A 27,459-nucleotide genomic window follows, 5' to 3' on the forward strand; every position below is an offset into this window, starting at 1 on the left:
CACGTCATAGGAAACACTCTCTTTCAACAACACAAGAGATGATTCTGCACATAGACATCGCCGGATGGTCAACACAGAAATCAGATTGCTTATATCTTTGCAGCTGAAATGGATAAGCTCTTTACAGTCAGCAAAAGCAAGACTGGGAGCAGACTGTGGCTCAGACCATGAATTTCTTACTGCAAAATTCAGATTTAAAATGAAGAAAGTGGGGAAAACCACTAGACTATTTAGTTAAAAGCCCTTATGATTATACAATGGAAGTAACAAATAAATTAAAGGTATTAGATCTGATAGACAGAGTGCCTAAAGAACTATGGACGGAGGTTTGTGACATTCTACAGGAGGCAGTGATCAAGACAATCCCCAAGAAAAAGAAATGCAAAAAGGCAAAATGGTTGTTTGAGGAGGACTTACAAATAGCTGAGGAAAGAAGAGAAGGAAAAAGCAAAGGAAAAAAAGGAAATATAAACCCATCTGAATGCAGAGTTCCAAAGAGTAACAAGTAGAGATAAGAAAGATTTCCTCAGTGATCAAGGGACAGAAATAGAGGAAAACAATAGAATGGGAAAGACTAGAGATCTCTTCAAGAAAATGAGAGAATCCAAGGGAACATTTCATGCAAATATGGGCACAATAAAGAACAGAGATTGTATGGACCTAAAAGTAGAATATATTAAGAAAAGGTGGCAAAAACACACAGAAGAACTATATAAAAAGGGTCGTCCTGACATAGATAACCATGATCGTGTGCTCACTCACCTAGAGCCAGACATCCTGGAGTCTAAAGTCAAGTGGGCCTTATGAAGCATCACTACCAACAAAGCTAGTGGAGATGATGGAATTCCAGCTGAGCTATTTCATATCCTAAAAGATGATGTTGTGAAAGTGCTGCACTCAATATGCCAGCAAATTTGGAAAACTCAGCAGTGGCCACAGGATTGGAAAAGATCAATTTTCATTCTAACCCCAAAGAAAAGTGATGTCAAAGAATGTTCAAACTACTGCACAATTGCACTCATCTTACTTGCTAGTAATGTAATGTTTAAAATTCTCCATTCCAGTATTCTGGCCTGGAGAGTCCCAGGGACGGTGGAGCCTGGTGGGCTGCCGTCTATGGGGTCGCACAGAGTCGGACACGACTGAAGAGACTTAACATAACATAACATAACATAACATAAGCTCAGTTTAAATAGGAGAATAGAACACCCGAGTCCTGTGTTCCCCTTCCAATCTCTCCTTCGGGTGGTCTGTACTGGGTCTCATTGATAGAGCGGTTTTTCAAAGCTCTTCCGGCAGCGACGCTCGAGAGCGCGGGTTCTCGCGAGATCGCCGCCGGAAGTGGGTGGCTGCGGAGGCTCAGAGACTTCTCTCCCCGGAAGCCGCTGGTTTCTTCGGAGCTGCTGCCCCCGTCTTCCCTGTGGCACTCTCCCCAGGGAAAGAGCTCACCGGACGCGGCCCTTCCCAGCGCCGAGCTCGCCCCTGTGGCTTCACCAGTATACAGAGGCGCGGCCCAGCCGGCTGAGCCCCCGAAATCCCCGGCTCCTCCCTCCCTCCGTCTGCGCTGCAGTTAGGCCGCGCCCAGAGGCCTAGTCCGCGGGAGTTCCGGCGGTGATGCCAAATACAGCCATGAAGAAAAAGGTGCTGTTAATGGGGAAGAGCAGGTCGGGGAAGACCAGCATGAGGTCGATTATCTTTGCCAATTACATCGCTTGCGACACCCGGCGCCTGGGTGCCACCATTAATGTGGAGCACTCCCACGTCCGATTCCTGGGCAACCTAGTGTTGAATCTGTGGGACTGTGGCGGTCAGGACACCTTCATGGAAAATTACTTCACCAGCCAGCGAGACAACATCTTCCGTAATGTCGAGGTTCTGATTTATGTGTTCGACGTGGAGAGCCGCGAACTGGAAAAGGACATGCATTATTACCAGTCGTGTCTGGAGGCCATCCTCCAAAACGCTCCTGATGCCAAAATCTTCTGCTTGGTGCACAAGATGGATCTGGTTCAGGAAGATCAGCGTGACCTGATTTTTAAAGAGCGAGAGGAAGACCTGAGGCGTTTGTCTCGCCCGCTGGAGTGTGCTTGTTTTCGAACATCCATCTGGGATGAAACGCTCTACAAAGCCTGGTCCAGTATTGTCTATCAGCTGATTCCAAATGTCCAGCAGCTGGAGATGAATCTCGGGAATTTTGCCCAGATTATTGAGGCCGATGAAGTTCTGCTGTTCGAAAGAGCCACGTTCTTGGTCATCTCCCATTACCAGTGCAAAGAGCAGCGTGATGTCCACCGATTGGAGACGATCAGCAACATAATTCAGCAGTTCAAGCTGAGCTGCAGTAAATTGGCCGCTTCTGTCCAGAGCATGGAAGTTAGGAATTCTAACTTCGCTGCTTTCATCGACATCTTCACATCAAACACGTACGTGATGGTGGTTATGTCGGATCCGTCCATCCCTTCTGCGGCTACTCTGATCAACATTCGCAATGCCAGGAAACACTTTGAGAAGCTGGAGAGAGTGGATGGTCCCAAGCGCAGCCTCCTTATGCGTTGAATATTGCCAAAATACGCTGTCTGAAAATACTTAATTGCCTCCCCCCCCCATTTTTTTTCAATATTCATAATGTCGTGTGCTTATAAGTGGGCTTTGAAATGTGTGCTGCTTATCATTTTCATCTCTTTCTTCCCTTCTCCCCAGTCTTTTGGACTCTATTTACTCAGTTATCCAGTAGAGCTTTAAAGATGGCCTTTCTGAAAAGTTGTATGGGGTAACACTAGTGGGTGGTGATGTATGTGTGTTCTGATTACCTGGTTATAGTAGATATACACAAAGCCTTTACAATATCTTCTGTATTCCTTGCAAGGTTGCAAAGATGGAATGTTATTTTATCAGCAAGTATTAAAATGCGTTTATAAATTCTTCCTGGCTTCAATCATGAATAAACATTTGCTGTTAGCAGTTTAAAAAATAAATAAATAAAATTCTCCAAGCAAAGCTTCAATAGTACATGAAATAAGAATTTCCAGATGTTCAAGCTGGATTTAGAAAAGGCAGAGGAACCAGAGGTGAAATTGCCAACATCTGCTGCATCATAGGAAAAGCAAGATGATTCCAGAAAAACATTTACTTGTTTACAATTTTTGGCTATTAAAATACACAGAATGCTGTAAAAAAAAAAAAAAAAAATTACTTCTGCTTTATTAACTATGCCAAAGCCTTTGACTGTGTAGATCATATCAAACTGTGGAAAATTCTTAAATAGATTAGAATATCAGACCACCTTATCTGTCTCCTGAGAAATCTGTGTGCAGGTCAAGAAGCAACAGACAGAACTGGACATGGAACAACTGAATGGTTCCAAATCAAGAAAGGATTACATCAAGGCTGTATATTGTCACCCTGCTTATTTAACGTATATGCAGGGTATATCATGTGAAATGCAAGATGAAGCACAAACTGGAATCAAGATTGCTGGGAGAAGTATCAATAACCTCAGATATGTAGATGACAATACCCTTATGGCAGAAAACAAAGAACTAAAGAACCTCTTGGTTAAAGTGAAAGAGGAGAGTGAAAAAGTTGGCTAAAACTCAACTTTTAGAAAACTATGATCATGGCATCCGGTCCCATCACTTCATGGTAAATAGATGAGGAAACAATGGAAACAGTGACAGACTTTATTTTGGGGGGCTCCAAAATCACTGCTGATGGTGACTGTAGCCATACTTTAAAAGCTATACTTTTAAATTAAGCCATGAAATTAAAAGATGCTTGCTCCTTGGAAGAAAAGCTGTGACAAGCCTAGACAGCGTACTAAAGAGCAGAGACAATACTTTGCCAACAAAGATCTGTCTAGTAAAAGCTATGGTTTTTCTAGTAGTCATGTATAGATATCAGAGTTGGGCTATAAAGAAAGCTGAGCACTGAAGAATTGATGCTTTTGAACTGTGATGGTAAAGAAGACTCTTGAGAGAGTCCCTTGGACTGCAAAGAGATCAAACCAGTCAATCCTAAAGGAAATAAGTCCTGAATATTCTTTGGAAGGACTGGTGCTGAAGCTGAAACTCCAATACTTTGGCCACCTGATGGAAAGAACTGACTTATTGGAAAAGACCCTGATGCTGGGAAAGACTGAAGGCAGGAGCAGAAGGGAATGACAGAGGATGGGATGGTTGGATGGCATCACCAACTTGATGGACAGGAGTTTGAACAAGCTCTAGGAATTGGTGATAGACAGGGATGCCTGACATGGTTCAGTCCATAGTGTCACAAAGATCAGATGTTACTGTGCAAATGAACTGAACTGAAGGACTGCAAATATAAAGAAAAAAAAAATTCTGGTTCACTAATATTCATATAATTTAAGGAGAAAATGTTCTCCCTCACAAGCAAAGAAATATCATGTTCACAGATTGAAATAGAAATACTCTTAAAGTCTATCTTTAGAAAGTGTTTTTCTCCTAACACAAGCTACATTAAATATGCTCATTTAATTCTATAATGCTTAACTATGTTTATATTCTAAATTATAAAAATTTTCAAAGAGGAAACTACTATATGTTCAAATAACTGTATAGTTCTGAAATATATTACATCTCCAATATTCAGTTATTAAATAAAAAATAAGGTAAGGATACACACAAACATATATACATACATGTGCAGGTATATAATATATAATCTATTAATTAAGTTTGAGGGCTTCCCTTGTGGCTTAGTTGGTAAAGAATCCCCCTGCAAGGGAGGAGACCTGTGTTTGATCCCTGAGTTGGGAAGATCCCCTGGAGAAGGGAAAGGCTACCCACTCCAGTATTCTGGCCTAGAGAATTCCATGGACTGTAGAGTCCATGGGGTTACTAAGAGTCGGAGACGATGAGCCACTTTATTTTGAAAATATTAATCTGTGTCACCTCCTCCATTCCTGAACCCTTACTTTTCCTAATATAGCCTTTGAATATAACTTTCCCTGAATCTAAGATGTCTTTGAACCTGCTTTTCACCTGACTTAGCTGGATAAGAATTCCTTGCTCAAAGAAGTCTTTTTATAACAACACCTTTGACCATTTTGAGATACTATGTTAGTCCTTCCTCTTAGAGCCCTGGTATCAAATCTGTTTGAGAAACACATTATTATAACTATTATTATTTTTAGTAAATCTGTCTCTCTCAATGAATTATAAGGTACAAGAAAGCAGGAAGTGTGACATTTTCATTGTTATTGCTCACCAGTGGGTCCCTTGTACCTAGCAAAAAAAGGATGAACACAATCAGAGTCACATAAACTTCTCTCTTTCACTATAATAGGTACATCAAAAAGCTATTCTGGTATTTCTACCAAAAATATTTATATCTCACCATGTTTTCCTCACCTATAATGATTAATAAACTTTATTGAGCTATACTTTTAAATTAAGCTTGACTGCCTCATTTCACATTTTAGTGACCATCCAAAGACAAGCCCTTTAATTGTTTAAAAGTATAAATTGTAAAATAAATGGGATCTGCATTATGTATAATTACTCATGTAGTAAACATAACATGAATTGCCCCATTTGATGAGATTTTTTTAGAATCCATTTGCACTGTGGCATTGAATGTAACCAGATACATCTCATTTCTGCTTGGTTTTTGAGTTATAGACCACTATGCATTTGAAAAGAAAATAGCCACAAAGTGAGGGGATATCCTGTTTACACAGTGCAAAAACTTGCCAAACATGTCTGTCAAACATTTTCAAGAGTTCATCTAAAACAAAATATTGAAATGGGGAAAAAGTAGTCATTTACATTTAAAATAAAAATGTCTTATTTTATAAGTAAATATACCTGTAAGAATATAAAATGTATTATGTTCTTTATATTTTAATATAATATTTGAAAAGCAATTTATATGAATCTTATCCGGAGGATATGTAGAGAACCATAAATTTCAGAAATGTACTCACCTAGTTTAATAGACTTTTGCATTTTTACAATTTTTTAAATTATGGATAATGCTTTTAAAAATATATGGAAAAACTTTTTTGTTACTACTTATAATACAGGAAAGAGTAAATTTCACTAAAAAAGAAAACATATATTAAAAGCAATTGATTAATCACTTATGAAGCTAGAATGAAAACTTTAAAAGAAAAAGTAGTAAAACATAGCTGTCATTACAAAAATTAGTTAATGATATACAAATAAAAAGATGTAAAACATGACACCCAATTTGAAAAATGAAAGGGTAGAAAAATGTTGAACCTTAGAAGTGATCAAAATCATGTAGTTATTAGATATAAACAATTATATGAAAGCCTTATGGTAACTACAAAGCAAAAATCTATAGTAAATGCACAAAGGATGAAAATAAATATAAGCATACCACCAAAGAAAGTCATCAGACCACAAAGAAAGAGAGCAAGAGGATAGGGAAGAACACAGAGAAATTATAAAACAGCCAGAAAACAATTAGCAAAATGAAAATAAAGTGCAAACTTACCAATAATTACCTTAAAAGTAAGTGGCTTGAACTCTCCAATCAAAAGACATAGAAGAATTGAATGGATAAAACAATAAGACACTTTTACATGTTGCCTACAAGAGACTCACTTTAGATGTACGGACCCATGTACACTGAAAATAAAGAGATGAAAAAAAGATATTCCATGTAAATATAAATCAAAAGAAAGCTGGAGTAGCTATATTTACATCAGAAAAAAACAGACTTTAAAACAAAAATGTAATAAGAGATAAGGATGAGTGTTACATAATGATAGAGGGGTCAGTCCAAGAAGAGTACATAAAATTTGTAAATTTTTATTTGTCCAACATTGGAGTACCTAAATACATAAAGCAAATATCAACAGACCAAAAGGGAGACATAAATAGCAACACAAGAAGAGTAGGGGACCTTAATACCCTACATACATCATGCAGATAGAAAATCAATAAGGAAACACAGGCCTGAAATGACATATTAGACCAGATAACTTAGAAACTTAAACAGGATTCCATCTAAAAGCAGCAGAATACAAATTCCTTAATGCACATAAAACATTTTCCAAGATAGATCACATGGTAGGCCACAATTTAAAATTCTTAATAAATTTAAGAAGACTGAAATCAAGTATAATTTCCAACCACACTGGTATGAACAAAAAATTAATTGCATGAAGAAAACTATAAAAATCACAAATATGTGGAAATTAACACATTACTGAACAACTAATGGGTCAAAGAAGAAATAAAAAAATAATTTAAAAAATACCTAGGGACAAATGAAAAGGGGCATTAATGAGAGAAATTGAAGAATACACAAATAAATGTAGGGATATTCCAGTCTTATGGATAGGAAGAATAAATATTGTTAAAATGTCCATACTACCCCAAGCAATCTATAGGTTCATTGCAACCCCTATCAAAAAACCAATATCATTTTTCATGGAAATGGAAGAAACAATCCTAAAATTTGTGTGTAACTTCAAAAGATCCTGAATATCCAAAGTAATATCCAAAAGTAATATCCAAAGACAGAGAAAAAAAAAAAAAAAGCTAGAGGCACCAGAAGCCCTGATTTCGAATAAAGCTAAAGTAATGGAAACAGTATGGCACAAAATCAGACACACAGATAAACGGAACAGAATAAAGAACCAGATATAGATACACAGATATATGTTCAATTAATTCATGACAAAGGAGCCAAAATATTCAATGGGAAAAGGACAGTCTCTTAACAAAAATGATGTTAGGAAAATTAGACAGCCATACGCAAAAGAAAAAAAAAACATTTTAAACCACATGCAAAAATTAACTCAAAATGGGTGAAAGGGTTGAATGTAAGACCTTTAGCCATAAAACTCTTAGAAGAGAACACAGATATAAGTCAAGCAAACTCCTTGACATAAGTCTTTGCAATAACTCTTTGAATCTGATACCAAAAGCAAAAGCAACAAAAGCAACAATGAACAAGTGGGACTATATAAAACCAAAAAGCTTTTGTATGGCAAAGGAGACCATCAACAAAATTAAAATGCAGTCTACTAAATAGGAGAAAATATTTGCAAATCCTGTATCTGATAAGGGGCTACTATCCAAAATACATAAGAAACTCAACAAATCTCAATAGCAAAACAACAAGCAATCTGATTTTAACATAAAAGAGGAGAAGATCTAAATAGACAAAGAAGATATACAGATGACCAATAGCTACATAATAAGATGCTCAACATCATTAATTATCAGGAAAATGTAAATCAAAACTACAATGAGATATCATCTCACATGGGTTAGAAGGGCTATTTTCAAAAAGACAAGAAATAAGTACTTGCAAGCACATGGAGAAAAGTAATCCTTTTGCACTGTTTGAGGAATGTAATCTGGTGCAGCCACTGTAAAAAGCAATATGGAAGTTACTCCAAAAAATAAAAAATGGAGCTATTAATACCATATGATTCAGCAATTCTACTGGGCATTTACCCAAAGAAAGCAAAAACACTACAGACATATATAAACCCATGTTTACTGAAAACATTATTTACAATAGTGAAGAGATGAAAACTACTTAAGTGTCCTTGAGGAAAAAATGGAGAAATAAATTGTAATATGTAATATTATTTATATAATAAAATCTTGCCATTTATGACAACATAGATGAACCTTGAAGGCATTAAGTCAAGTAAGAGAGAAAGAGAAATATCATATGTTTATTTGTTATTGCTATATTCTTTTGTGCTCAGTCACTCAGATGTGTCTGACTCTTTGCAACCCATAGACTGTAGCCTGCCAGGGTCCTCTGCCCATGGAATTTTCCAGGCAGGAATACTGGAGCAGGTTGCCATTTCTTACTCCAGAGGATCTTCCTGACTCTGGGATCAAACCCACGTCTCTTGCATCTCCTGCAATGGCAGGAGGATTCTTTATCACTAGCACCACCTGGGAAGCTTGCTATAATATTAACATCATTTTGATATCAAGAATTTTAGTGTTGATTTATGATTTACATATTTTAAGTAAGGTACATGTTAAGGATGTAATTTTTATTAACACCCAGCTTAACATTCCAATCATAAATCTTAGAAATTAATAAAAATAACAAGCCATAAAAAATGTTTCCAAGTCTAATTTAAACATATTTTTCTCATAAGCAGCATAATGACAAGATGGGAGCTCTTTCCTTCAAGTATGCCACCAATGCTGAATTCAGAAATAGATATATCTGGAAGACCAAGGAAATAGAGCACCAGTGGGAAAACACAGTATGTTTCCTTCCTTTTATTCATTCAAAGACTCTTTACAACAAAAGAACAAAAATACTTTGTCTGCAATAAATACCCCATTAGTGTGATATATATATATACATATATTTGGAAAATAAGGAATTTAATAAACATGGGTAATCAATCACATGTTACAGTGTAGCGTTTTCCTTTTGGTTTTACATATCAATAGTTTTGGGACATCCCAATGGTTGTGAGTGAGGTGTTGGAATAATCAGCATCAGGTGTTCAGAAACTCCTGAAATTTGAGAATTATGGCTCTCTGATCAGAGGACTTCTATGACTTTCAATCATTATGCTCTTCTAAAACACATGTATTCTTTTGATGTGTACTACAGAACAGGAACACATACACTTTCTTTGGATCAAGCTGAATTATCTTATATAATCTTTACTGTGACTTTTTGATAATCTGAAATATAACAGTAGGTTGAAGCAGCAATGAATTTATCATGAAATGCACAGATATATCTAGTTGCTTGCTAAATATTTAGATTTGTATGTTCCACACGACTATTAAGTATAAATCCTCTAACTAGAATTTATCACCTTCCTTCATCCAAATATCTATCTCATCCTCTAAAATACATTTTTTAATGAAAATGCAAAAAATCTGCCCAAGAGTTTAAGCAAGAATCAGGAAGTAATGATAGCTATTACTTTCTCGCTTACTTCTTTAAATAGGATTTTGTATACCCAACCTATGCAACATTTTCCCACTCAACTTCCTCCTTTCAGTCCCTACTTGTGATGGCCATTTTTCTACTTCTCTCATGGATTAACTGATATATAATCTCTCTCTTGTTCTTCCTAACACAGTATTAGCAATGTTGACAGTGCATTTTCTTAACTGCAAATCTTAATTATCCACTGAGCTAATGTTTTTAATTACCCAAAATATTTAGAATAGATTTCAAGATTTAGAATACATTTTCAAGATCGTTGTTTATTTCTGTTAGTCTCTCAATTGTATCTGACTCTTTGTGACCCCATGGACTATAGTCTGCCAGGCTACTTTGTCCATAGAATTCTCCAGGCAAGAGTACTGGAGTGTGTTGCCATTCCCTTCTCCAGGACCCAGGGATAGAACCCAGGTCTCCTGCATTGCAGGTAGATTCTTTACCATCTGAGCCGCCAAGGAAGCCCAAGATCATTAGTTTATCGCAAAAATAGTCTATAATCTCACCTCTCCTGGTCTGAACACACCCTCTAAATACTGCTGCTGCTGCTGCTGCTAAGTCGCTTCAGTCGTGTCCGACTCTGTGCGACCCCATAGACGGCAGCCCACCAGGCTTCCCTGTCCCTGGGATTCTCCAGGCAAGAACACTGGAGTGGGTTGCCATTTCCTTCTCCAGTGCATGAAAGTGAAAATTGAAAGTGAAGTCGCTCAGTCGTGTCTGACTCTTCGTGACCCCATGGACTGCAGCCCACCAGGCTCCTCCATCCATGGGATTTTCCAGGCAAAAGTACTGGAGTGGGGTGCCATCACCTTCTCCCTCTCAACACTAACTATGCTCAAATGGTAAGAATGTACTTGTAGCTACTCAAAATGATCTATGAATCCATAATATCCTCATCCAAGTAGAAGAGTGAGGAAGAGATTTTAAAAATGAAACAAAACAACAGGAATAAAACAAGACATGGCAGCGGGAGACAATATTTTCAAAATTTTCATAAAACTTTGGTAAAATAGTAACACTGGGACTCTAAGGAGAGCTTGATTGGTAAATGAGACAAATCTGAACATGTTGAATCTGGGCATAAATTAATCAATTTAAAAATCAAATTCTAGAGAAGTCATGAAGAATGTAAGAAAGAACATGTTTGCCAACGCACAAGTATGTTATGTGACTGTTTTGTGCATTGAAGACTGAATAATTGAAAAATAAATAGAAAAAACAGAAATTTCTTAATTTATGAAAGAACAGTAAATTATTATGCTTTTGCAATCTTACAAATACCTAAAAAGAAACAGAATTCACTTCTCTTAAGTTTTGAAATCCCCTGCTGAAAATGCCACTATATTGTAGCTGCTGCTCTCCCAAGGGTAGAACTGTAAGACAGGACTGATAGCCCATTTCCCTGTGTACAAGGCAATTTTATCTTAAAAGAGACATCAAACAATCACTTGGGGGAATTAGGTATCATTGCTGCCTAGTGCCTTGGTGAATCCATCCGGGGACAATTTCCATGTTCTTTGTTTAAGCTAATAAAGTTGTGACCTAAAGTTGTATTCCATTAAGGAATCTCTAGAGTCTTTTATTGCCTAAGGGGACCTAGAATCAGCAGTGAGGAAAATGGGATGGTGAAAGATGTTATGTTCCTGGCTCTGTGTTCACAATGCATTTATCAAATGACAGCTTGTGTACTGTACTTGTATATTTTAAAATGACATTTTAGAGATTTAAGGCATTCGGTGTTCATATGTATCAAAACAAGAAAAATTGACAAGGGGCCATAAACTAACATGCTATAGTGACACAACAACAAAAATCAAAGCAAATGTCTGGCTTTCTTTTACATGCACCCAGATCTCATTTCTTCATCTTGGTAAAGTCAAGGTGACAGCACTTCATTCACTGTAAGGTGTTGGCTATCTGTATTACATGGTATAATTATTTTAAGATTACATTACTCTATATAGCAGACACTGTTATGGTTTCTATTCCTGAGACTCATCACTGTATCCTGACATATTGGACACAAGCAAATTTAAAATAAATGAGCAAATCAATGACTGCTTTAAAATGAACAAGTTAATAACTGCTTTTACATTAGATATTAGAAAATAAGCTACCATATACTATGATTTTATAACATCCTTATTTTAGAAATATTTTTGAAATATGAATTGTGAAAATAATATCAAGTAGCAATACAGGCATACCTCATTTTACTTTGTTATTTTGCACTTTGTAGATGTTGTGCTTCTTACAGATTGAAGGCTTGGGGCATCCTTGCATCAAACAAGTTTATTGGCTCAGTTTTTCTAACAGCTCATGTTCACTTCCTATCTGTGTTGCACTTAGTAATTCTTGTAATTTTCAAACCCTGTGCCAGCAAAAAGATTATGACTTACTGAAGGATCAGACTAATGGCTAGAAATTTTAAGCAATAAAGTATTTTTAGTGAAGATATATACATTGCTTTTTTGGACAGAATGTTATCACGTACTTAACAGACTACAATACAGCGTAAACATAATTTTTATATGCATTGGGAAACCAAAGTAATTTGTAAATTGCTTTATTGCGATATTCACTTTATTGAAGTACTCTGTAACAAAATCCACAAAATTTCAGAGGTATGCCTGTATATTATATTGCTCTTATTTTGATAACACTTTACTGCCGTATATCTTAATCTGTAATTCTATCTTACTCTGATATATAATAACATGTATATAATTATGACCATAGCAAAATATCCTCATTATTTATTAACTTTTCTCATGAATGCAATACTCTAAAATAAAGTAAGGACTATCTAGGAATAACAAACATTTTGTGTACTCCAAATGAGGGTTTTACTCTTACCACATACTATTTGAGAAAATATTAGATGACAAGATCTATTATAGATTTAATAATAATTATGTATTTTACCATTGTAAAATAGCATCTATACATATCTAAAAAATATGAACATATATAATTGTTTTGTATGGGTTATATGGGTTTCCCAGGCAGTGCAGTGGTAAAGAATCTGCCTTCCAATGCAGGAGATGCAAGAGACAGACATGGGTTTGATCCATGGGTCAGGGAGATCCCTTGGAGTAGGAATGGCAACCTACTCCAGTACTTGTGACCAGAAAATTTTGTGAACAAAGGAGCCTGGGGATACAGTCCATTGGGTTGCAAAGAGTTGGAAATGACTGCATGACTGAGCACACACGCATGCTGTGGATTATATGAATCTCTGGACTTCTTACAATACTGAACTGTGTCCGTGATTTTTATTTTTATTTTTAATTTTTTATTTTGTATTGGTGCCATAGTCTTCTCCCATGTGCTGTATAGTTGGTCCTTGTTGGTTATTCATTTTAAATATATGTTAGTGACTTTTGAATTCTACAAATTAGTAACTGCTTATCAGACCACCGATGTGAAGAGCCAATGCATTGCAAAAGACCCTAATGCTGGGAAAGATTGAAGGCAAGGGTGAAGGGGGTGGCAGAGGATGAAATAGATGGTCAGATAGCACCACTGACTCAATTGACATGAATTTGACAAAATTCCAGGAGATAGTGAAAGACAGGGAATACTGGTGTGCTGCAGTCCATGGGGCACAAAGAGCTGGCTATTACTTGGCGACTGAACAACAACAACAATCTGACCACTAACATTTATGCTAAAACACTTTAAAATGTTACATTGTTTGGATTGGAAAATTTCTTCAAGCATAATTTTAATTTTCTGTAAAGAAGTTCCTATACACCCGATTGGAGAAGGCCATGGCATCCCACTCCAGTACTCTTGCCTGGACAATCCCATGGATGGAGGAGCCTGGTGGGCTGCAGTCCATGGGGTCACTAAGAGTTGGACACTGAGCGACTTCACTGTCACTTTTCACTTTCATGCATTGAAGAAGGAAATGGCAACCCACTCCAGTGTTCTTGCCTGGAGAATCCCAGGGACAGGGGAGCCTGGTGGGCTGCCGTTTATGGGGTTGCACAGAGTCGGACACGACTGAAGCGACTTAGCAGCAGCAGCAGCATACACCCCAAAGTGGAATTCAGAGCTGAGACTAATAAATATCTGTCCTTTATAGTAATGATCTAGTGTAGACAGGACTTTAAAATGTTAGGTCCTTGATAGAAGAGATTATCCTTTATATTCAGCATTCTACTTAAACAAAAGAAATGCTCAAAGCCATGCCTATTAAACCAACAGTTATGCAAGAGCAACTACCCAGGTGAAGGAGATCTCATTTACATATGTCAAATTAAGTCCCCGTGTTCCAAAAAAGATGCCAGAAATTTAAGTGAGTTTTAAATAGGTCAGGAAAATCTACTCAAGTTTAGAAGGGCCTCTCAGCTACTAGACAAGTGATTATATCCCAGGCAGCACTTGAAAGCCAGAAACTGCCATGCTGTGCTGAATAAATTCTCCTCAATGACCTTTCCATGACAGTTTTCTCATTTCCTATAATGTGGAGACAATTAGGTGTTAAATTACGTGTTTGTGGAGCAAAGAAGCAACCTTTGAAGCAAAGGTTTTGCTAAGGAATGTATGGGGTGAACGAGTAACAATAGCTCCTAACAAGTAACGTAGTTGTACAACGTCCAGTTCCTTAATTTAACAAATGAGAAAAACTGATGTCCAAATAACTTCACTGACTTGATGAGTGTAACTCAGCAATTTTGAGTCAGAATAATACTAGAACTGACAGTTAAACTCTCAGTCTAGTGATCTTTCCATCAAAATGTTAGTTTTGTACTTTCAAGTGATTCAAGTTAGCTCTTTGTCTTTCTAATCATTCATTCACCTAACAGCAATTTACTGATGTTTGTGAGGCAAATCCCAAACCTGAACCTGCATGGCAGTTTCTAGCTTTTCAGAGATTAAAAATACTCCCTCAAAGAAATCATGTTCCTCAATCAAGACATATAGAATTTTGAGAAATTTCTGTGTTTAAGTACCATTTCAGGTGTTGGGCATAGAGCAGTGCAGAAGACAAAAAAATCTGCCTTTCTTATTGAGCATAGCCAATAATTACAAGCGTGCAAAAGATCCTATATTTAAAGTGTACATTAAGTGTTTTAAGCATATAGAGGTAAAGAACCCCCATATACTTTAGCATCTGAGAAAGGAAAGGGTCAGAGAAAAGTTTCATCTTGGTTGGACCAATAGAGGCTAAAAGAAGAAAATAACCTAAATAAAAGCAAAGCTAGGAAGAAACAAAACAAAGCTAGGAAGAACAAAGTATGTTTTGGGACTTTGGGGAGGTTAGCATGGGAGAAAGTGGAGGATTCTGGGTATAGACCTGTAGAGTTAGGCAGATGTCACATACCATTAAAATTGCTTTAAAAAGTTCTTCAGTTTAGTTCAGTTCAGTCGCTCAGTCGTGTCTAACTCTTTGCGACCCCATGGAATGCAGCACACCACAGATGGTTAAATACAATGATAAATGAGAAAGTAAACTACGTAGTTTCATTCACTTCATAAACTTACATTCAATGAGAATAAAAATTATCTTTGCTCAGCCCCTTTAATTTTCCCCTAGTAGTTTTTACTACATCACTAAATTAACACCCTCTCAATTTAGGCAAAATCTAGTATAAGGTGGCCAACAAAAATTTGTCCTTTCTTTTTCCAGAAACATTCTACCTTCTGTTAATTTAAATTCTACCAAATTTTCAACAGCCAACTCACACCCAGTTTTCCCAGAATTTCTGATTTCACCATTCAGAAACTAGCATTTGGCAGTTTTGTTATAGGTCTTTTCATATTGGTTATCTTTACTTCCCCAAATAAATTATAAGCACAAGGAAATTGAAAACTAATCTTATACATTAATTTATGCATTCTCATAGGAGCTACCAGAGTGTCCTATAACGATTAAAAAATAAAAATAAAAAGCAAGTAATTCCTCTCTATGAATAATTTACTGGCCAAAATGCACATGGAAACAAATTGGGTTGTGCCAAAAGTTCCTTTAGTTTTTTAAGTAAAACTAAAAGACACATTTTCCATTTTCACCAAGAACTTTATTGAACTACATATTCACTGTTTTGTTTCATTACCTCCTACCATTTTTCAGGCAGCTTCATAATTCTAATTTTCCAAAGCTTTTTTTTTTTCTTTAATCTTTTTGAGCAGAGAACCATTCCAGGTGCATTTTATAGTTTTCCAGAAAATTAAAATTTTTTTCTATTAAGAGAATTTTGTAAACACCAAAAGAAATGAACATCCAAAGATTCAATGTCTGGTGAATATGGTGGATGAACCAGAACTTACCAGCCAAGTTGGAACAGTTTTTGCCTGGTCATCAAAGAAACATGCAGTCTTACAGTATCCTGATGGAAGTTTATGTGTTTCTTGTCAACTAATTTCAGACACTTTTCATTGAGTGCTGTTTTCAATGGTCTAAGTGGGAGCAGTACTTGTTGGAATTAATCATTTGGTTTTCTAGAAGGAGCTAATAATATGGGACTTCCTCCCAATCCCACCATATGCAACACATCACAGTTTCTGGATGAAGACTGGCCTTTGGTATGGTTGTTGGTGGCTCATTTTGCCTGCTGCACAATCTCTTCCACTCCATAGTATTATACAGTATCCAATTTTAGTTACCCTTCTCAATTTGTTTTAAAAACAGAACATTTTCCTTATGTTTCAATACAGAATCACATGCAGAAATATAGTCAAAGAGCTTTTCTTCACTTAACTTTTGTGGAACCCAAACAACAAAGTGATTAACATAACCAAGCTGGTGCAAATGATTTTCAGTGCTTGATGTGGATATTTTGAGTATGTCAGCTATCTCCCACATGGTATAACATTGATTGTTTTCAATGTCCTGATTTGATCACTATTGATTTCAATGGATCTACCCCTCCATGAAATGTCATCCAGTAAGAAATCTCCATCATGAAACTTTGCAAAACATTTTTGACACCTTCTCCGTAAACAGAACAAATCTTTTTTTTTTTTTTTTTGCATTTCAGTTTGCATTTTTTTCTTAAAATAACGACACTTAATATGCTGAAAATGTTGCTTTTTTCCCATCTTCAGTATTAAAATGCTTACACAAAAATTTACCAATTTTGATCATTTTTAAAAAATGCATGCTGATATGAAGCTGTCATAATACATTCCAACAAAATTGTTTTGAATGAAGTTAAAGACAACTATTGTTTTCCTCATGGAAAACAAACCTTGGTAAATTCTTCGAGAGATGGGAATACCAGACGACCTGACTTGCCTCCTGAGAAATCTGTATGCAGGTCAAGAAGCAACAGTTAAGAACCGGACATGGAACAATAGACTGGTTCCAAATTGGAAAAGGAGTACATCAGTGCTGTATATTGTCACCCTGCTTATTTAAGAGTATATCATGTGAAATGCCAGGCTGGATGAAGCACAAGCTGGAATCAAGATTGCTGGGAGAAATATCAATAACCTCAGATATGCAGATGACACCACCCATATGGCAAAATGTGAAGAATTAAAGAGCCTCTTGATGAAAGTGAAAGAGGAGAGTGAAAAAGTTGGCTTAAAGCTCAACATTCAGAAAACTAAGATCATGGCATTTGGTCCCATCACTTCATGGCAAATAGGGGAAGCAGTGGAAACAGTAACAGACTTTATTTTGGGGGCTTCTAAAATCACTGCAGATGGTGCCTGCAGCCATGAAATTAAAAGACACTTGCTCCTTGGAAGAAAAGCTATGACCAACCTAGATAGCATATTGAAAAGCAGAGATATTACTTTGCCAGCAAAGGTCCGTCTAGTCAAAGCTATGGTTTTTCCAGTAGTCATGTATGGATGTGAGAGCTGGACTATAAAGAAAGTTGAACACCAAAGAATTGATGCTTTTGAACTGTGGTGTTGGAGAAGATCTTGAGAGTCCCTTGAACTGCAAGGAAATCAAACAAGTCCATCCTAAAGGAAATCAGTCCTGAATATACATTGGGAGGATTAGTGTTGAATCTGAAGCTCCAATACTCTGGCCACCTGATGTGAGGAACTGACTTCTTGGAAACGATCCTGATGCTGGGAAAGATTTTAGGCAGGAAGAGAAGGGGACGACAGAGAATGAGATGGTTGAATGGCATCACTGACTTGGTGGACATGAGTTTGAGCAAACTCCAGGAGTTGGTGATGGACAGGGTAGCCTGGTGTGCTGCAGTCCATGGGTCACAAATAGTTGGACACGACTGAGTGACTGAAGTGAACTGAACTGAAAGACAACTAAGCACTACTAGCGCCAGCATACAGAATGAACTAAATGAAACTTTCGGCTCACTCGGTGGTAAAACCCAACAATAATGTGCTTTCCGTGTCAGTTGACTCTCAGACTTTTGGGTCTTTCATCTCACTTCACTGATGTTGTTTAGCTCACAATAATAGAAACATGCAGTTTATATGACTAAATATTTATATTAGTCCTCATGTACATTATTGGCAAGATGTGTTGCTTGGCATAAACACTAGTGTTTCATTTTAAACACGTTATTATTTTTATTACTTATTTGTTTCTATTTATTAATCCACCAATGATACTAAGTATAAAAAGATCAATGCTGCTTGCATTTTCTGGAAAACAGAAACAAAGCAGCCTCCAGTATAATCAGAGTAACAGCCTCATAATCAACAATATTTTTCTTAGTTTTTTCATATTAATATAGTTTTATCTCTTTTTCCTAGAAAAAAATTACTTTAGAATATAAAGGACAGACTCACTTCCAGAAAGTGGAACCATGTCTTGTCTTGATTTTGGATGATGCTGCTAGAAATTGTATTCCTTTTGTTCCTTGCAACTGAAAGCTTTGCTTGCTGTTGCCTACAACGTTTCCTAAAGAGTATTGTTCTAGACTTTCCCTCTTGATATCCCAAGGTCAAATCTGACAGAGAGCTGTCAGAAAAGAGAAGGAAAAAAAATTCATTCCATTGGGTTTTTTTTGAGAGGTTCAAAATTTATTTTTAATATAAATTTATTTATTTATCTTTTGGGGCTAGCCTTAGTTCCATAACCAGGGATGGAACCTGCATTTCTGGCAGTGCAAGTGCAAGGTCTTAACCACTGGACTGCCAAGGAAGTGCCTCCACTGTGCTTTTTCCTTCGTCTGAGCTAGAACTATTAAGAGGGAAGGGATTATTTTGTTTTTTTTATGTCTGAGTAATATTCCATTGGCTATATGTACCACACCTTCTTTATCTATTCTTCTGTTGATGGGCATTTTGGTTGCCTTCATGCGTGGCTATTGTAAATAGCACTGTAATGAACACGGGGCTGCATGAACCCTTTTGAGTTATGGTTTTCTTTGGATATATGCCCAGGAGTGAGATTGCTGGATCATAAAGTACCTCTATTTTTAGTTTTTTATGGAATCTCCTTACTGTTCTCTGTAGTGGTTGTGCCAATTTACATTCCCAGCAACAGTGTAAGAGGGCTTCTCATCTCTTCTAAAAGAATAGCAATCTATTTGTAATGCTTTTTTGTAATTCTCTGCTGAATTACTCTGCAAAGCTAGAATGCAAATTCCTAAGATGATTATTTTGACTGCCATGTTATAATTTTTTAAATTGGAGCATAGTTGATTTTCAATATAGTTTCAGGGGTACAATGTAGTGATTCAGTATTTTTTTCATATTATACTCCATTTAAAGTTATTAGAAAATATTAGCTATACTCCTTGTACTGTATAACATATATCCTTATAGCTTATTTAGCTTGTACATAGTAATTTGTACTTCTTAATTTTCTATCCCTGTCTCGGTCGGCCTCCCTTCTCTCTCCCAACTGGTAACCACTAGTTTGTTCTTTGTATGTGTGAATCTCCCTCAATTGGGCTGACCAAAAAGTTCATTCGAGTTTTTCCATAAAATGTTATGGGAAAATTTAATGAGCTTTTTGACCAACCCAATATTAAACTATATACATTCATTTGTTTCATTTTTTTAGATTCCACATATGTAACATCACATAGTATTTGTCTTTTTCTGTCTGACTTCATTAAGGATAATATTGTGTCGGTCCATCCACATTGCTACAAATGACAGAATTTCATTTTTTTTTAATCTAAATAATGTTTCATTGCATATGCATGTCACATATTCTTTATTCATTCATCTTTTGGTAGACACTGGGTTTCTTCAATATTTTGACTATTATAAATAGTCCTGCTAGAACACTGGGATGCATGTATCTTTCTGAAGGAGTGTTTTTATTTTCTTCGGATGTATACTCAGGAGTATGCTATTATATGCTATTAGCTATTAGCTATTATATGCTAAAACATATAATAGATAGTTCTACTTTTGAGGAACATCCATAATGTTTTCCATAGTGGCTGTGCCAATTTACATTCCTACCAACTAGGGTTCGTTTTTCTCTATACCCTTGCCATATTTTGCAAAATTTTCTTATTAAATATTAACTAACTTAGATGCTGACATTCCATACAGATTTAGATATATTAAATTTGGCTATTTTATTTCTAATATAATCATGATACTACAATGCATATAATATTGTGCTCTATAAATCACAATAAAATTTTAAAAAAGCATTGATAGTAGATTACATATCTAGAAAATCATGATACTCGTATACCCAGCAAAATATGCATGTGTGTGTGTCTATATATATACCAGGGCTTCCCTGGTGGCTCAGATGGTAAAGAATTGCCTGCAATGCAGGAGACACAGAAAACCCAGGTTCGATCCCTGGGTTGGGAAGATCCCCTTGAGAAGGGAATGACAGCCAACTCCAGTACTCTTGCCTGGAGATTCCCATAGACAGAGGAGCCTGGAAGGCTACAGTTCATGGGGTCGCAGAGTTGGACACGACTGAGTGAGTAACACATGCACACACACGACAGGTTTATAAAAAATGAAAACAAATGATTACCATTTGCTCTTGAGTCAGTTTACTAATAAATTGAACAATAAATGATTTTATACTTGAATAATATAGAAAGTAAATTACAACATGAGGTTATTGACAATATAAAGGAATAAAGAGTGTGATATTAGTATGCAGTAAGCAGATGATAATGTGTCTTTCCCTCGTCAATGATTTTGATTTTATGTAAGTGATGGGCTTGGCTGAATCCAAAACATTTAACATTTAATTGTAATCATAATTTGCCAGCTCTATAGTATGCCATCCTTAAAATAGAACATCCAACAAATGCAAAAGCAGATTTTTTTACTGGAAATTTGTAACACCTCAATACCTATCATTGGGAAATTTATTTGCAAATCCAATATCTTAATATTTTCTAATTTAAAAGCACTTAGGAAAAAATAACCCTAAGAGAGGAAAGAATTATATTGTAAAGAAAGTACTAGTAACATTTGACACTTAATGACAGTTTCCTTTGCATATGAAGGCACATTTCAGAGATTTTTTGCAGTAAACACTATTTCTACATTTCTTATTCTTTTAGAAATTTACATAGTACAATGATCTTCAGTATATTCAGTCAGTTTTATGGGGAAAGAATATCTCCAATTTTAGGGAGAACTAGTGATAATGATTATTTTTCTAGTAGTCATGTATAGATGTGAGAGACAGACTATAAAGAAAGCTGAGCACTGAAGAATTGATGCTTTTGAACTGCGGTATTGGAGAAGACTCTTGAGAGTCCCTTGGACAGCAAGGAGGTCCAACCAGTCCATCCTAAAGGAAATCAGTCCTGAATATTCATTCATTGGAAGGACTGATGCTGAAGCTGAAACTCCAATACTTTGGCCACCTGATGCAAAGAACTGACTCATTGGAAAAGACCCTGATGCCTGGAAAGATTGAAGGTGGGAGGAGAAGGGGACAGCAGAGGATGAGATGGTTGGATGGCATCACCGACTCAATGGACATGAGTTTGAGTAAGTTCTGGGAGTTGGTGATGGATAGCAAGGCCTAGCACGCTGCAGTCCATGGGGTTGCAAACAGTCGGACACAACTGAGTGACTGAACTGAACTGAAGTGATAATGCTTATTATTATAATGAAATAGTTATATGTCTGCACAATTTGAGTGTTAAGGAAAAAAATTAAAGAGCACGTTTCTGTTCTTGTGACTGTGTGACTATGTCTATGAATGTGTATACTGAGTATAAGAAACAGCTGTGAACATATATAATTGGCTTACTAATAACCTAAAAAAGCAGACAAATCTTACAACCCTGTATGCTAATCATCTATAGCAGAGGCTGGCAAGCTCTGTAAAAATAGTAAGCATTTAGACTTTATGGACCATATGGTATTTGTCGCAACTCCTCAACTCTGTTATTGTCGTGGGAAGAGTACTCATAGGCAATACAGAAACAAACCGGTATGGCTGTGCTTTAATAAGATTTTATTTATCCAAACAGTTGGCAGGTTGGTCTTGACTCATGAGCCAAAGTTTGCCCATTCTTGAACTATGAACAGAAAAGCTAATACGTGTTTGACTTAACAAATGATTTAAGCTGAATAATTATAAGAACTGATCATTTTAATCTACTTTACTACCTTATTTCACTGGGGAATTTAATGAGGGATTTGTTGAAAATCAATAGATAGCTAGTGGGAAGATGCTATATAACACAGAGAGTCCAGCCCACACTTTGTGACCACCCAGAGTGGTGGGATGGTGGGGAGAGGAGGCTCAACAGGAAGGAGCCTGTTGTATGGCAGTTGTGTGGCAGAAGCCGACACTTCATTGTAGAGCAAATACTTTCCAATTAAAAATAAAAATAAACCTGCTTATATTTTGCAAAAGGAATTGGGATTTTAAGCATTTATATTATATTTCTGACACATAAATTAAAAATACAAAAGATACCTGAAGAATCAAAGTATTGATGTTATTTTAATAGCTTATATAATGTGTATTTAAATAAATTTATGCAAATCAATACACATGTGTATATGCACAGTGATAATTTTATCAGCATATTTTTAACCTTCACCTTAAAAACTATACACTCAATTGACTATATTACTATGAATATATATACTTATATATTAAATATATATATTTTTAAAAATCCTCAGCATAGTATTTATAAATACAATATTGATATGTAGAAGAAAATTAAATGGCTATATCTTGATATTTGTAGAATACTTTAGGTGTTTCTTCTAAGTTACTAAATGGTATCTAAAACAACATACATTTGTTTTATAATCCCCCCAAAACATTCAAACTTCAGGAATTCTGAGTACTATTTTTTTCCAGAGAAAGACATAGGTCTAGAGCAGATCATCTTAAGGAACATTCTTATAAACATATATGCCAGAGGTGGAAGATAAAAATTAATTATTATAAATAATGTTTTAAACTTTAAAAGTCACTGTGCTACATTTTGTAAAGCATTTTGTTAAATTTTAATGCTTATTTCTGAATTCTAAAATAGGTCTTTACAAAATATTTAGGGTCTTTCCTGGTGGCTCAGTAGTAAAGTATCTGCCTGCCAGTGCAGGAGACTTGAGTTAATCTCTGGGCTGGGAAGACACCCTAGAGAAAGATGACAACCCACTCCAGTATTCTCGCCTGGAAATCCCATGGACAGAGGAGCCTGGCAGGCTACAGTTCATAGGGTACCAAAAGAGTCAGACTTAGACTCTATGACATGACTTAAAGACTAAACAACAACAAATATGTAGGCTTCACATTTCTACTTAACTTTCCAAGTGGTATTTAATGCCCCTTTAATCATAAAAGTTTATTAATGTACAAAATGTTATAGTTTTAAGCTATAACTTAAAACACTTGAAATAACTTGTGAAACATGCAATATATGTTTTAGTACGAAGCTAAAACAAGCTACAATTCAAAATTTCATACCTGCATTATGCTTTACCTGGATATTAAATTAAACTTTATACCTTGCTTTAACTATATGGGCTTCACACTTTTCCCTGAAAGTCACTTAGCTTTTCAAATTTTAATTATTTAGCATCACTTCTGCCAAAAAAAAAAAAGGACAAATCAATTCAATCTTCCAACAAATAAAAATTAGACAAAAAATAAAATGTAGTTTTTAGAAAATAAAAATTTAAGCTGTCAGTGAGCAGAGGAAACATATACTTAAACTATTCTAAAGTATACTGTGAGATAAAAAAGAATAATCTATATTATAAAATATTGTAGAAAAATATGAGATTACATATAATTATATAATATGTGATCACATTATTAATAATTCTGTAATATTTACATAAATAACTGACTATGCAAAGAGGCATAACATCATTGATTATTAGAGAAATGCAAATCAAAACTACAATGAGATATCACCACACACCAGTCAGAAAGGCAATCATCACAAAATCAACAAACAATAAATGCTGGAAACAGCATGGAGAAAAGGGAATCTTCTTGCACTGTTAGTGGGAATGTGAATTGTTATAGCCACTAAGGAAAACAATATGGAGTTTCCTTAAAAAAAAACTAAAAATAGATCTACCATATGACACAGTGACTCCACTAGCGGGTATATACCCAGAAAAAAATCACAATTCAGAAATGTATATCTATGTTGATTCATGCTAATGTTTGGCAGAAACCAGCACAGTACTGTAAAACAATTATCCTTCAATTAAAATTAAACAAATTTAATAATTAAAAAGATATATGCAACCTAACGTTCACTGTAGCATTATTTACAATAGTCAGGACATGGAAGCAACCTAAAAGCCCATCAACAAAAGACTGGATAAAGAAGATGTAGTGTGTGTGTGTGTATGTATATATATATATATATATATATATATATATATATATATATAAAGGGATATAGCTCAGCCATAAAAAGGAAATAAATTGAGTCATCTGTAGAGATATGGATGGACCTAGAGACTGTTATACAGAGTGAAGTAAGCCAGAAAGAGAAAACTAAATGTCATATATTAACACATATATGTGGAATCAGAAAAAGATTGGTACAGATGATACTACTTTCAAAGCAAAAGCAGAGACACAGATGAGAAAAAATGTATGTGTTAGGTAGTTATAGAATAGGAAAAAGGAGCCCAGAATGGCGATGGCTAACAGCCTGCGAAAATAGAACAAAGGAAGGTCCAAGGACTGGAGTGAGGACCTCAGGTAATAGAAGCAGCACTCCTGGCTAGCACAATTTACACAGGGTAGGCCCAAGGGGAGAAGAAAAAACATACAAAAAGAGGAGCCAAAAGGCCGGGGGTCCCTCTCTTCTCTTCGCGTATTTGGATCGCATGCCCTCATGCCTCAAGGATGTATTTTCCTTTATTTTCTAAATAAAACGGAGCTGTAACACGGAGCTGTAACAGTGTTCTGTCTGACGGCTGTAACTGTGGATTGTCCAAGGGCTGTAACACTGGTCCGTCGCTTCGAATTTTTGTTGTGATGAGACGGGACTGAGGAAATTACACACTCCCTCGACATATGGATACCAAAGGGGAAAGAGGGGGTGGTGAATTGGGAGATGAATTGGGAGACTGGGATTGACATATAGACACTATTGATAGTGACGTTGCTCAGTCGTGTCCGACTCTTTGTGACCCCATGGACTGTAGCCTACCAGGCTCCTCCCTCCATGGGATTCTCCAGGCAAGAGTACTGGAGTGGGTTGCCATTTCCTTCACCAGGGGAACTTCCTGACCCAGGGATCGAACTCGGGTCTCCCTCATTCCAGGCAGACGCTTTAACCTCTGAGCCACCAGGGAAGTCCATGTATAAAATAGATAACTGAAAAAAAAAAATACATAAAAAAAAAAATAAAATAGATAACTAATGAGGACCTACTGTATAGCACAGGGAACTGTATTCAGTGCTCTGTGGTGACCTAAATGGGAAGGCAATTCGAGAAAAAGAAGAGTGTATATGCATATGTATACCAGATTCACTTTTCTGTACATGAAAAACTAACATAACATTGTAAAGCAACTATACACCAATAAAAATGTGAAAAATAAAATAGAGGAACTGGCTACCTGATAGCTTCATATTACCTGCAAACATTAATATTGATTTAAACTTTTCCCGTGAAATTAAGGTATGTGACCTTTCAATTGGTAATTCTGCAATTTTTAGAAAATTAATTTTTACATATATATAATTATAAAATACCAATTTTCACTTTAAAATGAAAATATAGATGAATAAAAAAATAATAATTCCAATACTTATATTCTAAATCTAACACTGAATTCAAGTTTATTTCTTTTCCTTCTCATTAAGTAACATTGATTTCTGCACAAATATTCAAGGCCAAAAGGGGCAGCTGGAAAATTGAATGATTTTAATAAGTGTTTTTCCTAGGTTGCACTGCTATATTGGACACTTAATTACAAGCAGCACAAGTTATATTCTATAGGGACAATCCTACTCATCAATCATGGAAATAGACTACAAAAAGAAAAATAATAATAAACTATGTTTTTTTTTTTTTCGGTTTAATTTTAAAAGTAGAAACATTGTACAATATCAAGACAGCTGTTTTACACTTTTTATTTAGTATTTTCTGAGCTTTCCTTCAAGCTGTGTAGGTAATTAGGTACTTTTATTTTTTTGCCTCATATGTGAAGACAATAAGAAAGCTAAGTTCAACAAACAAGATTTCATATATTCAATATTTATGTTGAAAATTATTTTTTCATCTAATTTTGATAGAAGGAGGACTTTACAAGTATCTTTCAAATATGCAGCTTTATCCACTCTCATCTCCCCCTCCTTTTCTTTCACTCAAAATAAAATTGTGAGCAATTAAATCAAGTTTCTATATTTGGTGCATCCAAACTTCAGGAGTTGATAGCTTAATGATTTTAATAACTACTTCAAGTGTAACATGGTGACAAGTTGACACCTGAGGTTTGTGTCCTGCAATTTTATTTTTTAGCATTCTATTGTTACACTACAGGAATAGTAATATGATTAGAGTGAAGATGTTTTATTTGCATCTCATTTAGATATGATATACAAATGTGGCATATATTTTTTTCAAGACATTCAAGGTAAAACATGTATTAAATTGGAAATGGACTATCTGTAAAGAACACAGGTAATATTTTGTTATAAGACTACTCAAAGTATTGTTTCCTCATTACTGAAAGCAAAACATATAAACATGATTTCCTTCATGATTTTGATAATTAGAATTTCATTTGAACATAACAATGTAATTTTGTTCTATTTAAATAAAGGTTTTAATATAATTGACCTTTAATTTCCTTTTTAGTCACTGATAATCCTATGGGAAATTTTTATTTTTCATTCAGAAAAAAATTTTTTTAACCATTTTAGTGAAATAGAGCAGGTCCCTAGTGCACTTGCCCCCAAGTCCTTCACCTGCCTTTTGTCTATAGAAAAACTAAGGTCAAAGAATAAGTTTAATCAGGGAAGTGAGAAAATGCAGAAATAAAGGAAACAGTTAAAGGGACAAAATAGTAATAGTTTAGTCATTAAGTGAAGTCAGGGGCCTTCAGCTTCTTCTCAGATAATATTCTGAGGTATATCTTGTGAGCTATTTTATAGATACTGAAACCCCCACCTGGTGGAGAAGTTAACTA

The 27,459-nt window shown here is 35.6% G+C and overlaps 2 protein-coding genes across 2 annotated transcripts in view; one reads left to right on the forward strand and one right to left on the reverse strand.

Moving 5' to 3' along the window:
* The window catches only part of ZNF804A (zinc finger protein 804A), a 347,715-nt gene that overhangs the window by 106,129 nt on the left and 214,127 nt on the right, over nt 1–27,459 (reverse strand). The window lies entirely within an intron of this gene.
* On the forward strand, nt 1,419–2,886 carry LOC109565764 (ras-related GTP-binding protein A-like). The gene has a single exon (XM_019969680.2). It carries the CDS (start codon nt 1,615–1,617, stop codon nt 2,554–2,556), a length of 942 nt encoding a protein of 313 aa, XP_019825239.2. The 5' UTR covers nt 1,419–1,614; the 3' UTR covers nt 2,557–2,886.

The sequence above is a fragment of the Bos indicus genome, chromosome 2, assembly GCF_029378745.1.
Source record: "Bos indicus isolate NIAB-ARS_2022 breed Sahiwal x Tharparkar chromosome 2, NIAB-ARS_B.indTharparkar_mat_pri_1.0, whole genome shotgun sequence".
NCBI classification, from domain to species: domain Eukaryota; kingdom Metazoa; phylum Chordata; class Mammalia; order Artiodactyla; family Bovidae; genus Bos; species Bos indicus.

Excerpts from the sequence above, each read along its gene's own strand:
- LOC109565764 (XM_019969680.2), top strand. The coding sequence starts at position 1,615 with ATGCCAAATACAGCCATGAAGAAAAAGGTGCTGTTAATGGGGAAGAGC.